The sequence below is a fragment of the Barbus barbus genome, assembly GCF_936440315.1.
Source record: "Barbus barbus genome assembly, chromosome: 5".
Lineage (NCBI taxonomy): Eukaryota > Metazoa > Chordata > Actinopteri > Cypriniformes > Cyprinidae > Barbus > Barbus barbus.
Window position 1 is genome coordinate 34,176,640 of NC_136733.1, and position 14,043 is coordinate 34,190,682.

At 36.7% G+C, this 14,043-nt stretch overlaps 1 protein-coding gene across 2 annotated transcripts; it reads right to left on the reverse strand.

The window, feature by feature from the left end:
• Positions 1 to 1,047: 1,047 nt before the first annotated feature.
• Positions 1,048 to 13,741, reverse strand: LOC306870570 (histone-lysine N-methyltransferase EHMT1-like). 2 transcript variants are annotated; one of them, XM_079417931.1, is made up of 25 exons: positions 13,631 to 13,741; positions 13,179 to 13,372; positions 12,885 to 12,951; positions 11,564 to 11,964; positions 10,813 to 10,912; positions 10,609 to 10,715; positions 10,268 to 10,505; positions 9,741 to 9,877; positions 9,422 to 9,565; positions 8,603 to 8,811; positions 8,405 to 8,497; positions 8,180 to 8,262; positions 7,982 to 8,088; positions 7,371 to 7,493; positions 7,090 to 7,191; positions 6,781 to 6,885; positions 6,214 to 6,368; positions 5,617 to 5,784; positions 4,150 to 4,294; positions 3,973 to 4,050; positions 3,628 to 3,743; positions 3,434 to 3,520; positions 2,291 to 2,369; positions 1,934 to 2,109; positions 1,048 to 1,814 (listed from the first exon to the last, which is right to left on the reverse strand). In XM_079417931.1, the coding sequence occupies exons 3-25, from the start codon at positions 12,901 to 12,903 to the stop codon at positions 1,613 to 1,615; spliced, it is 3,174 nt and encodes a 1,057-aa protein (XP_079274057.1). In that variant the 5' UTR covers positions 12,904 to 12,951; positions 13,179 to 13,372; positions 13,631 to 13,741; the 3' UTR covers positions 1,048 to 1,612. The 2 variants fall into 2 exon arrangements, with proteins under 2 accessions (XP_079274057.1, XP_079274056.1); XM_079417930.1 differs by lacking the exon at positions 13,179 to 13,372.
• Positions 13,742 to 14,043: the final 302 nt, after the last annotated feature.

The window sequence follows — 14,043 nt, forward strand, 5'->3', positions numbered from 1 at the left end:
GTTTTTAAAGGATTTGAATGCTGATATGATTGCATGTCATTTATTTGGTAGAACAAAACGTGAAAGTGTCAAGTAATGTTAAGCATAGGCTAGTCGCTCAAAGTAAATTGTGCTTTATTAAAATTTATAGTGTGTTTACGGCTACAAATATTGACGTGAACAGATGTTTTTGAGCGCATTAATTTGAACCTGTTTTCAGTACAGAATATCCAATAAATACTACAATATGTTTGTAAATTCTACAACAAAATATTTTTACATACAGAATATATATACACTGCCGTTTTAGTAGGTTTTTAATGGTTTGGAAAGAAGTCTCATGCTTAATTTACCTGATAAACAGGAATGTCTCGAAATATGATTGCAATTTAAAATAATTGTTCTACATTTTAATATATTTTCAAATTTAATTTTAATCCTATGGAAGAAAAGCTGAATTTTCAGCAGCCTTTGCTCCACATGATCCTTCAGAATTAAATCTAATATGCTGATTCGGTGCTGAACAAACATTTATTTTTAATTTTTTGTTATAACCATGTTATATTTTTTCAGGTTTCTTTGACTTTTTCAGAATTATTTGATTAACAGAAAGCGCACTCTCTGAATTTCACTGAAGCACACAATTTGTTTTGAGCAAAGTGTATGTGTGTGTATATATATATATATATATGTGTGTGTATGTGTATATATGTGCGTGTGTGTATATATATGTGTATATATGTGCGTGTGTGTATATATATATATGTGTGTGTATATATGTGCGTGTGTGTATATATGTATGTATATGCGTGTATATATATATATATATATATATATATATATATATATATATATATATATATATATATATATATATATATGTGTGTGTGCGTGCATATACATGTGTACGCATACGCATACACATGGGGTGTGTTTGTGTGTGTATATATATATATATATATATATATATATATATATACACACACGCACATATATATACAAATACACACATACGCACATTTGCATAAACAGTTGTCCATCAGTCAGCCTAAATTACAAAATCAAATTAATAATAAAAACCATCAATGAAAGCTTTATTTTTCACAGGCATGATATTTAAAATTCTGTAACCATTTCATAGTGAAATTTCAATACATGGAAAAACTGATTAGAAAACCCTGATCTCTGCTCCTGAGAAGACGGAGTAAAAATAAAATTAAAAAAAAGCCAGCAGAACTTGTCCATCTGTTCTACTACTACTCTCTTTTTTTCTTATGATAATCAACTAAAACTCTGTTTTTTATACCAAGTATATAATAGTTTATGCTTAAAAATGTATAAAAGTCTAATACGCTAGTGCCTATATCTCATACAATTAAGGAGCCTCACCATCATCCTAAGAAGATAAAAACTTTGTGAGACATGCATTCAGATTAAAAAAAAGGCCCAAAACACCTTTGATTAAAATTCTTATTACAAATGCCCTCAACAACGTGGTGATAAAATAAATGATGCTGTATCTCTGCACAAATTGTCCTTACTTGGAGCGGAGATTCAAGAAATGATGCGTTGCACTCCTAACAATATTTATACGTTAAAGGTCTCAGCACATCCTGTTGTACGTGTGAAGGGCTCAGGGTTGAGTTACTGCTATAGCGGTGTTAGCTGACTGGATGTGTTCCACCTGAGCAACAGTCTGATCACCAAGCGCTCGGACTGAGCTGTCTGCGTGGTTCTGCCCCAGAACGGTCTCAGAGTATCTACATTTTGCAGAGCCACATTGACAACGGAAGTACTTTTTCTTGATTTGCCAGTAGGGATCACCATAGTCAAACCTGATTAATGAAAATAAAATTAGTTTTAATTCAAGCAACCTGGGGAATTACTTTGATTACAAATGTGTCAATGGATAAATGAAACAAACAATGAGAAAAAAAAAATGATAAAGGTTTACCCTAGCTCGTCTCCAGCTTGAATAGCCTTGCTTGCATAGAGTGCAATTCGAGGAAAGCGCATGTCCTGGTGTTTGGTGAACACCCTCACTGGGAATAGATTGGGTTCACAAAGATGATTCATAAACCTACTAACATTACCATAAAACTGGGCATCAATGCAGTAGACCTCTCCAACCTAAAAAAAAATTAAAAATTACCATTAAATACACTATCCAAATGAGCTGTGCTTGAGCTCCATTAACATTTTCATATACGTTAGCGCCCCCTGAAGGTGGCATGTAAAAAAAGCATTCACTTGCGAAAATGATAATCTTACACTTTAGCACAATTTTACCAAGACAAACCTCTAAACTTGCCTTATTGTCTAGGTTGAACATGTACGAGTCATTTTCCCGAACATTAGCTTCCCCATCTGAAATGATTTCACCTGCAAACCTGCACACAGAGAAAAATCCTTAGGGCACAAGTATTGGACCGAAACAGCATGAGATTAATCACGTCTGAATAAATGATAATTCCCCTAATAGCTTTCATTTTTTGTAGCACATTTGGCATTAAATTAATATCCTTGACACTGAAGTCAGTAGGAGAGTTCTTCAGAATGCAAGCATTGCTTCCTTAATATGTAATTTTTTCATATTAAAATTATTCAACACCAGGTTAATATGAAGAGACAACTATAATAATAGCCATTTAAAATGGGCCTCAGCAAACTTCCAAGTAAGTCTCAAGATAACAGAATTAAAAAAAAATAAAACACTGATGGAGCACAAAACCAGTTACAAGTAGCACAGGTATATTTGTAGCAACAGCCAAAAATACATTGTATGGGTCAAAATTATCCGTTTTTCTTTTATGCCAAAAATCATTAGAGTATTAAGTAAAGACCATGTTCCATGAGGATATTTTGTAAATTTCCTGCCGTAAATATATAAAAACTTAATTAGTAATATGCATTGCGAAGGACTTCATTTGGACAACTTTAAAGGTGATTTTTTTTGCACCCTCATATTCCAGATTTTCAAATAGTTGCATCTCAGCAAAATATTGTCCTATATTGCCCTTATTTATTAAGCTTTCAGATTGTGTATAAATCTCAATTAAAAAAAAAATTGACCCTTTTGACTGTTGTGTGGTCCAGGGTCACATATTCCAATAAAGTAATAATATAATGTATAAATTATATATTATAATATTATAACTTAATATCAATATTAATTATTTTCTTTATAGAACCAGGATTCCTACTGTTCTGGATATATGATTTTAAAAGTACCTTTTCTACACCTGGAATTTTTATAACAAATATAATTTTTTCCTATTGTGCCAAGCTCTAAAAACAAATGACTGGGTAGAAATTATTAGCAAAAAAAAAAAAATCCTTATCCATTAAATAATAAACAACTGGGAAAAGTTATGAGGCCTTTGAATATAGCTGTGGATTTGTGTTCATTGTGTATTTTTTTGTGTAAAGCAGCTGACTAAAGAGAGGGTCATACTCGCATACGAAAGTTCCCTCAGGAATATCCTGCAGTGCTCGGACCCCCCAGCCCATCCTCTCAGTCCTAAACACCTGCAGTCTGACCCTAAAGACGAGAAAATTATACAGTTGTGAGAAAAATTCTACACTCTAAATTCAGAGTTTACAAAATATTCAGGGAATATGCAATAATACACTGATTCGTTATATTACCGAAGGCCATTCTGTAGCACTCTATTTCGGCACGTTCTCCAACAGGAACAGGCATGGTTACACTCAAACAGGAAGGGTGGATCATCCCTGCAGAACTCTTTCAACAAGCGGCCATCCTGCACAACAAGAAATCATAAATACTATTCATTTTAATTTTAAGCATTACAAAAATCCCCCTCTAATCATACGCTCATACACAGCACAATCATAGTTGGTGACTATTAATATGTTGTGAAACAGCTGCTAAAGACCTGGGATTGGCAACATCTATTGTTTATGTCACTGTATCATTACCATGTCATTTATCCTGCTAAAATGAATAGTTTAGCACTAGCAGCATCTTACCTTGTCATACCAACAGCGCATGCTGAGCTGGCCACAGATACAGCTGCTTGATGCACAGTCATCTTTACAACTGCAGTGCTATTCCAGTGAGAGAGAGAGAGACAAGCATTTCATATAGCTGTAATAACAGCATTAACCTTGTTATGGCTTTTGACACTATGCCTCTAAGCCTCTTACCTGTAAGTGCGTTATGTTCTCATCTATATTCACTTGAGAGGTAAAACAGTTCTCTGGAACATATTTGAAGTTGCTGGGGCAGGGCTCGTGGTCCAACCCATTCACACACGGCACAGGGACGTCCTCATAGCCACGGGACACATCCCTGAAACACAACGCACAACAGTCCCACAATCACATTAAATATTTACCCACAGTCTGTGCCAAATATTCAATATATTTTAAGGCCATTCGCACACGGGCTCGACAGCTGACTTTGAAGCTGTGCAAAGAAAAGCAGAATGAAGCCCCCGTTTTCACAGACCAGGCTCAAGCCTAGTCCTAGACTAAAATGTAAGTCTGAGCTGTTTCAACTGAAAGAAACTTGCACTGACTGATCTTAAAACATGCCAGTGCCTTTGTTTTGTCTTAAGATGCACACCAGTTTGCTTTTTTCTAAGGCAAGTTTATAAAAATTACTTAAATGTCCTAATTGAACTATGGCCTAATCCTGGCTTAGGCTAAGCCCTGTCTATGAAACCGGGCCTTTATTTCTTCAAGGCAAGCTAAATTAATATAATATTGATTCAGCTGTAGCCAGTTTTCAAGGGTTTTCAGTATGTTTTAAAAGATGCGGTACTGATTAATTCAAGATAAATACTGCATTACAGTACAGTACATGGACTTGAAATTCATGGCAGTTTCAATAACAATATCAATAAAAAAGTAGCAAATTCTAGCTTACAAATAATACAGAAGCCACACATTATTATTTTATATATTTTTCCTCAAAGTGTAACTTTTTGTGTATTATCAATATTAAAAATAATGAATAGTTATAGTTTAACAATAAATTTGTCTTGCCATAAGTTTCTTGAATAATCTCAAGGGAAAGAAACAGTAAAAAGTAATATATCAGTGGTTCTTCACCAAAGGGCTGGGGCCCACAATTAATATATTAACCTAATATAAGTCTATTTCACTGTATTTTCTATTTGTAAGGATCGTGCATTGAAACTTTTGGAATCATAAAATCAAAAGTGGTTCATTAATTTAATATTAATATTCACCGTTTTTGTTAATAAAAAAATAATACTTCCAGCACAAATACCAAAAATATCTTAGACTTGGAATATTGCATTGGACTCGCCGAGAAAAACTGTTTTAAGACTGTTGTCTTTATATTTTGCTTTAGCATGCCAGCAGGAAGGATCGATTTATATTTACAAACATTTCTTTTGCCATTAATTGTATTAATCCAGTAATATATTTGTATGCACAAGGAGTCTCAAAAACCGAGATCTAAGCTCACCATCATCAAGTCTGTTGGCGATTACATAAAGAGACAGAAAACAAACAGACTAAATCCCTAAGTACTGTAGAATCATCTCCAAGATGCTTGGAAAAAGAACAGAATATGTAACAAAACACCGTCTGTGATATTAACCTGCAAAACAGAAAGATTTGATCCTAGTTTTCTTGCTTTACCTGCAAAGGAGTCTTTCTCTTAAGCTGTCTCTGCCCCTCCTAGCATCTGTCAGCTTCTTATTGGTGTTGAGGATTGTCCACATCTTGGAATTTATACTACAGCAGTCCAAAGGAGTCTCACCGTCCTTGTTTTTCAGATTTACATCTGCTCCTCGAGACAGAAACAGCCTAAAGACAAAGCTCAAGATTAGTCCTTTTACAACTGACAGTTTCAACCACAAACCTTTGTCTGATTAACATCCATAATTGACACTGATATTTTCCTATCTCTGAGAAGCTGCTTTAACACAATCTGTTTTGTAGTTAAGTGCTATAGAAATAAAGGTGACTAGAAAAATGAATGGGAGACACTGTAATACTCAATATGGTGGTCAATATATTTAGGAAATGTATCATCATACGAAAGTCATTCATTGAAGCAGATATGAGCTGTACTTGAATGTCTTTTGCCTACAGAGAAACCCAGTTTGTTACCCAGATGGCCTCAAGTGAACTGACTTCCCCTAAAGTGACCTTGGGATAACATGAATATTTCAGTGCTCATTAAAGGGTCTTGCTCCCAGTTATCTAGGTATACTCTCTTCGTTCTACACTTACATTACACAGTCCAGCTGGTTCTGTCTGACAGCTATGTGGAGAGGTGAGTCTCCATGGATGTTCACAGCATGTAGGTCAGATCTCTTGTCAAGCAGCAGCTGAGCGATCTCATCACAGCCAGAGAATGCTGCCCAGTGGAGGCAGACATTCTCCTCCTAGATAACACATCAGACCACAAGCAAAATTCACCTTAGGATGATAAAATCTCATATCTATCATACATAAGCACTAGTGTTCCAAAGTTTGGGATTGGTAAGATTAATGTCACATGATCCTTAAGAAATATGCTGACTTGGTGCTCAAGAAACATTTCATTTTAAGAGGTTTTTTTTCAGGATTCTTTGCTGAATATAGAGTTCAAAAGAAGAGCACTTGTAATCAATTGAATGCCTTTTTGCTGAATAAAAGTATTAATTAATCTTCTGAATGGTAGTGTAACTGATTTACAACCAGATCGTTTGACATGCAATTATTTGCTGGCAATCCATTTTAGCAGTCTGACTTTAACAAACAAAGTGGAAAAAGTGCATCAAAAAGCTGAAATATTGAAATGAAATGCTCACAGACCTTATCTCTTATTTGTACATCAGCTCCCGCTGAGACCAGCATCTTCACCTGCTCTAGATTCGTGTTCTCAGTTGCCCAGGTAAGAGGAGCCCACCCGCCATCATCCTAACCAAAAGAAGAAGACCCCATAATCTTCAATTATTAAGCACTCCGGTATCCATAAAGCATCTAAGAATGGGTAGTTTTACTGTCAAAAACTCCTTACAACATCCTCAAAAAATTCTAATTAAAATGCAATTTAAGGGTAAATATATATGGCATGTACACAAAAATGTATATTCTATATAACAAACTCATGCACACTGCTACCTTACAGTTGACGTCTATGGATGGCATGGAGACAAGATACTGCAGCACACCTGTGTGTCCTCTTCTGGCTGCCAAGTGAAGACATGTAGAGCCTCTCATATCCTGCGAAGGCGGCATAAATCACTAGATTTTAATCATGCAAATACCTTGCATACTGAACACATTACATACAGTGGCTTATGGATTTCAATACCTCATTAAAATCAATGGGTAGCATGAGATAACTGTAGCAAAACATTGTATTTCACAGTTGATAGAGAGATGAAGGCTGGCTATCATACCTTATGTCCAGTAGAAGCACCAGCTTTCAGTAAGTATTTCACTGTTTCTAGATGATTGTTCTCACAGGCGTACATCAGAGGAGTTCTCTGCTCTGAATCACACATGTCAAGGTTCGCACCAGCCTATAGAGATAAAGAAATTATTTATATTACTAAACTTCAATATTAAATAAGAGCATATTATACTGGATGCACTCGTGGAAAATGGAATATTTCAAAATATAAAAAATAAAACAAAATTAAATAACTTTAAAAATCAAGTTCATCAGGTCCTCTTACAACAGTTTCCAAAAGTTATCATAAATTAAGAAAAATGTTTCTTGAGCACCAAATTAGAATGATTTCTGAAGAATAATGTGACACCGAAGCCTGAAATTATTCAGCTTCACCATCACATGATTAAATTACGTTTTGAAACAATTTAAAAAGTAATAATAAATATTTAAAATATTAATATTTCTCAATATTACTGTTTTTACTGTATTCTAAGAAATGCAGCCTTGCTGAGCATAAGAGATTTCCTTTAGTAACATAAAAGACTTTCAGACCCTAGACTTTTGAATGGTAGTGTATATTAAGAAATGAATGTGTGCTATTAACGTAAGCAGTACCTGCACTAATATATGGCAGATCTCTTTATGTCCCTCCTCAGCAGCACAATGCAAGGAAGTCTTCCTCTTCTCACTGTCCATTCGCAAATTTGGGTCTACACCTTCCACTGATTACCATCAAAACAACAACAGTTATCAATCACAAAGCATCTAGTACATCATGCATATATAAGACTGGTTTCTTGAGAAAAATCATACCCAGCATATGCAGGATCCTCTGGAGCTCTCCTCGCTTCGCAGAGAAGTAAAGCTGCTTTGGAGGCAGCTTGAATTTCTTATACCTTTAAAAATATGCAATGCTTGTTTGAAATGAACAACAAAGCAAATCTAAAAATGGCGAAGAGTCAAATAAACGAATGCATTTATTTAATGATACAGGATCAGGACATCACTGATGTACAGGACCAGGACACAGATCCTTACTTCCCATCCTCGAGTGCATTTAAAACGCTTTCCAGTGATTCTTTAGCAGGGTCTATCACTCCACCAACAGTTACAGAGTCCAATTTAGCCCTGCTGTAAGACACAATAATAACAGATATACAACAACATAACCAGTGTGAGCAAACACATCAAATTTACTTTTAACTTGCGCCATTGATTTAACTGATTTAAACTTACTCCATTAAGGCGGTGTCTCTTTTGTGCGCAGGCACAGCGGCTGTTGGCACTGCAGTAACACAGTCAGGTTTGGGGATCGTGACCTCCTTAGCATGACTAGCCTCCTCACCGCAGTGAGGGCAGTAGACCTGACCTCTGATCTGAGAGGCACAGCTCCGGTGAAAGCGGTGAGAGATGTTCCCATCTGGCTGACATTCTATAAACGTCCCCTGGATTAGACAGACCACTATAATATTAATTTTGTAATTTCAGGGTTTTAACTCCCAAGTTGAACTATTAAAGGTGCAACTTTTTGTAATCAAAAAACTGTAGCCGCCAAAGAAATTAATAGCTCTTAAAATATTTTTAAAATCAAGCACACTCACACCTTATGAATTCTACATGGACCTCACAAAACACTTATTAATCATAACACATTTCTACAATGGCATCCCAAGGCCAACACAAAAACTATGTCCCTAACGTATTTGTTTGATAAAACAAAAATGAATAATGAAAGTGTATACATTCTTAATTTTGGGATACTTTGGGAAAGCTCTTCATATACCACCACTCAAGAGTTGTTGTTTTTTTACATGCAACACTAAAGACTGAAGTAATGGCTGATGAAAATCCAGCTTTGCCATCACAGGAAATAAATGATATTTAAAAATATATTCAGATATAAAAACAGTTATTATCTTATTACAGTTATCAATAATATTTCACAATATTCATGTTTAACTGTATTATCATCAAATAAATGCAGGTTTTTAAAAAAGCATTGGAAAAAATCTTACCAACCCCAAACTTTTGAAAGCTAGTGTATGGTTAACTTACAGCCCTGCAGAAGAAACCACAGCCTGGGCAGCTCTGGTGCTTCACCATGCCCGCACGATGATCCTCGCACAACACCAGTAATGGAATCCTCAGAGAGGGACGCATCATTTCCTGCTTCAGAATCACCTTCCGACATAAACTCAGCTAGAGAGAGAACAAAAAAAAAGATTTTTTTTTTATGCTTCTTAAAATCAATTCACCACGTAAGTATAATGTTATCATACATAAAAAGCAACTGTTACAGTGGTGTGAATATATTTAAAGATTTAATTTTGTTATCCTTTCACAGACAGATGTTTTGAAACATGACATGTTCTACCTTTCCATCGACACTCTCTACAGCCATGCACTTGCCCTCAGCAAGAGTTACTACATCCTGGTTCTTCGGTGCCTCCATGCGACAGCTACACAGTGGAGGTTCCAATATGTCATCAGCCTCCATGTTTTCTTTATCCTCTGGATAAAAACATTTAAGACCACTTTAGGTACTTGAAATTGGTTTTCTTACTGTTTCAGCCCTCTGATACTAGAATGTCCTAGGCTACTAAACCCTCCCTGATCTGCCATTTCTTTATTTTTTATGATGATGTATTAAAAAGCGAATATGCAACAAAAAGTTGTTTATTTTTACAAAAGGTCTGCATGTATGTTGCCATGTGGTCTTATGGTCTTACAAAGTCAGTATGCTCTGTCTGAAACCTGCCTCTGCTCATTCTGAGATCAACCTATTGTATGAAAACAAACAGAAAGGAAGTATACAGATTTCATGAGGTGGAAGTATGAAATACATAAGCAAGCAAGAAGTGGACTTCAGTTCTATTGTCTTCAGGTGCAGATAATATCTACCTGTGGGGATTTCTGTGAACATGCTTTCATGAGCCAGAGCATGTAGAGGCAGCTCGGTGTATTCTTCAGCGTGGCCTTGTGGAAGGTCCTCCGTTTCCTTGTTCTGGTGCGGTTCTGCTGCAGTTTCTCTCTCAGCCGCTGAAGCCGCCTCCTCTGGTTTCTCAGAACTAACTCTATTTTTGAATGCCTCTTCAATGGACATCTGCATAACTTTGCAGCCAACAGTATGTGAATCCTCCTGCAGGGTTTGGAAACAAAGATCTTGAATGTTCAAGATTTGGCCAAGATGAATGGCTTCATTTCACACACATGGAAGTAGTCTAACGTGTAAGATATCAGACCTGCTCATTTGAAGAGGACAACGAGACATTCGGTTTCTTGGACACTTTTGGTTTCTTTTTGGGAACAAAATTATATAAGCCCATTTTTCTTTTCTTCTTCTTGGAGGCTGCAGAAGAATACAAACAGGGGAGCATGCAATTGGTTTTACTCTTTTGTGTTCTAAACAAAGAGGTTTTAATTAAACTTTTTTTTAAATTTCACACCTGTTTGTGTCGAGTCTTTGAGTTCTTGAGGTAAACTGAGATGCTGTGTGTGCGAGGACTCCACGTCTCTCTCATACGCACTTTTTTCGCTGTTCATTGTCTATGATGTTGCATTAATAAAAACAGACATATGTAAGTTTTTGTTGGGCAGATTTGTGTAACATTTTAGTATAGGGACCAATTCTCACTATTAACTAGTTGCTTATTATTAGCATGCCTATTATTAATATATTGGCTGTTTATTAGTACATATAAAGCACATATTCTGCATGACCATATTCTACATCCCTAATCCTACCCAATACCTAAACTTAACAACTACCTTACTTTTAAAGAGTTAATGAAGGATATATTAAATTGTTCCATAGTCACAGTAAAGATTTACAAGTATAAGAGTTTTAATGCTGTTTTTTAAACTTTCTAATCATCAGAATTTCTAATCAGACAGAATCGTGAAAAAAACTATCATGGTTTCCAAAAAAATATTAACCAGAACAAACATTTGTGAAATTAAGTAGTAGTACAAGAACGGTAGGCCTACTGCATATAAGAAATATAATTTATGGGCATCCCACCAATAAAACTGTTTTTGTCCCAGGCCCTTTGAATTGTTCAGAAATGTCTGTGAGTCCCCCCCCCCCCCCCCAACCCCCAACACAAACATTTTAGGTTATCATCAAAATCCATGCCTTCCACATTTTCCTGACTCATTAATATGAACTAGAAGGTACATAAGCAAGCAGCAGGCTACCTTCAGAGCAGATGGAGCTGGTGCTGGTCTAACCATGGTTTTCCAAGCCAAACGTGGCGGAGCAGGATTCACAGCTTTAAACTCCTCCGGCCCTCTCCGGGCATCCCCTTCCTGTCTGGCTGCAGGTGAGGACAAAGTGGGGATGCTCTTGGCAGCATTACCAGACTCAGAACTCTGTGTTTCTGAAGCATCTTGTTTATCTTGCTGGATAGAGCCATGATTTCCTGAGATGATGTTTTCACCTGGTAGCTTGAGGGATGTCTGGCCAGAGAGTAGCTGAAAGCTGGTCTCTGGGCTCTTTGTGCTGCCAAGAGCACACTGTTGTTTACCAACTTTTGGAGCAGCACCAAGGGATTTGGTCTTCCTGCCTCTTCTCGGTGGGTCCGCAGGGCTGTCCATACCTACAACCACAGCATGATAAAATATGTGACCCTGGAGCAGAAAACCAGTCATAAGTAGCATGGGTATATTTGTAGCATTAGCCAACAATACATTACAAATTATCGACTTTATGTCAAAAATCATTAGGTTATTAAGTAAAGGGGAAGTCGGAAGTCTTGGCCTAATGGTTAGAGAGTCGGACTCGTAATCCAAAGGTTGTGGGTTCGAGTCTCCGGCCGGCAGGGATTGTAGGTGGGGGGAGTGAATGTCCAGCGCTCTCTCCACCCTCAATACCACGACTGAGGTGCCCTTGAGCAAGGCACTGAACCCACAACTGCTCCCCGGGCGCCGCAGCATAAATGGCTGCCCACTGCTCCGGGTGTGTGTTCACTGCTGTGTGTGTGCACGTTGGATGGGTTAAATGCAGAGCACGAATTCCGAGTATGGGTCACCATACTTGGCAGTATGTCAGTTCACTAAAGATCATGCTCCATGAAGATATTTTGTAAATTTCCTACCATAAATATATCAAAACTTAATTTTTGATTAGTAATATGTATTGCTAAGAACTTAATTTGGACAACTTTAAAGGCGATTTTCTCAATATTTAGATTTTTATTGCACCCTCAGATTCCAGATTTTAAAATAGTTGTATCTCAGACAAATGTTGACCTGTCCTAACAAACCATACATCAATGGAAAGTTTGTTCAGCTTTCAGATTATGTATAAATCTCAATTTAAAAACCAATTGACCCTTATGACTGGTTTTGTGGTCCAGGGTAACATATGAAAAACATTAAGGTATGTAAACAACGTGCATTTTGCAGTTGATAGATTAATCAAATCTGAAAAAGAATACCAGATCCTTTTGTAGTATGGGATGCATTAACCGACCTGAACTTGCATTATGAATAATAACCTTGAAATCAATGAACTCACCTTTTTTGGACTTGGCCATGGCAGGGGGAACCTGGAGCAATCCAAGAAGACCTCCAAGTCCCTTCCTCTGTGAGAATTTACAGTGTTAGTATATTACACATATTCGCATGTTTTATAATAATCAGTTAATGTAAAAAATTAAATGTGCGACCAATTAATGTATAAAAAATATATAGTCAATGTAAAATATATTGGATGGTTGGAACCTAATGGTTTTGACTGATTATGTAAAATGTCAAATAAAGCAATTAAAACGATTTGATATGATCAGAATAAAAAAATTATAATATGTACCGGTATTGATGGGGGGAAATAATGTATCAACCGCGCTCTGAAGGGCTGCGTTTCAAAATGTAGTAAGCTGCCTACTTAGAACATTTTGGCCATCAAATGCTGTATGTCTAGGCATCACACTAGATGTTGAGACACAGCCAACAAATCTGTCTCTTCGGCCCTCCAAAACGATAAATTATACTTTCTTTGCATTGCTGAAAAGGCATGACAGACTATTAGACTCGTGCTTTCCTATGTCTTATTAACTGAGGAATATAACAGCATTTGTTAATGTTTATATCGGACGCACCGCTCACTGTTGGCGGAATTACAATGAACAACATCAAACAATGTAGCTAACAGACGCGCATGACACCAGCCACACCACCACAAATCTAGACGGAGCATGCATCATAAACTACATTCGGCGTGGGACATTTATCCACAAAAATGACTGTTTTGCACATACTTACCCGTTAACTTATGATGGTTTGCATTTTTGTAAAACAACTCAGTTCATTCCGAAAGTTTAGAGGCTTGTCTTCCTCTCTGCACTTCCCTGCTACATGCACCCTGCGACTGTCATGTGACCACACCGCGCCCTCTACTGGTAAGGGGGGCGTTTACTGTCTGGGTTTAGTTGCTAAGTGTGTTCCCCGCAGGCCCACTATAAACCATTCGTGACGTGAACTTTTTGTTGTTTACCTCCTCGTTACGAAACATAAGCATAAGTGTCACGTATCACATGTATATTGCAATAAATTAAGACATTATTGGGGGAAAACAATATTGTTTGCACCTCAACAAATTGAGCCACACTGAAAGGTATTATAATTTGCATGCACATTTTCTATGTGTGGCAGTAGGCACTTAAGACTGGCCTGTA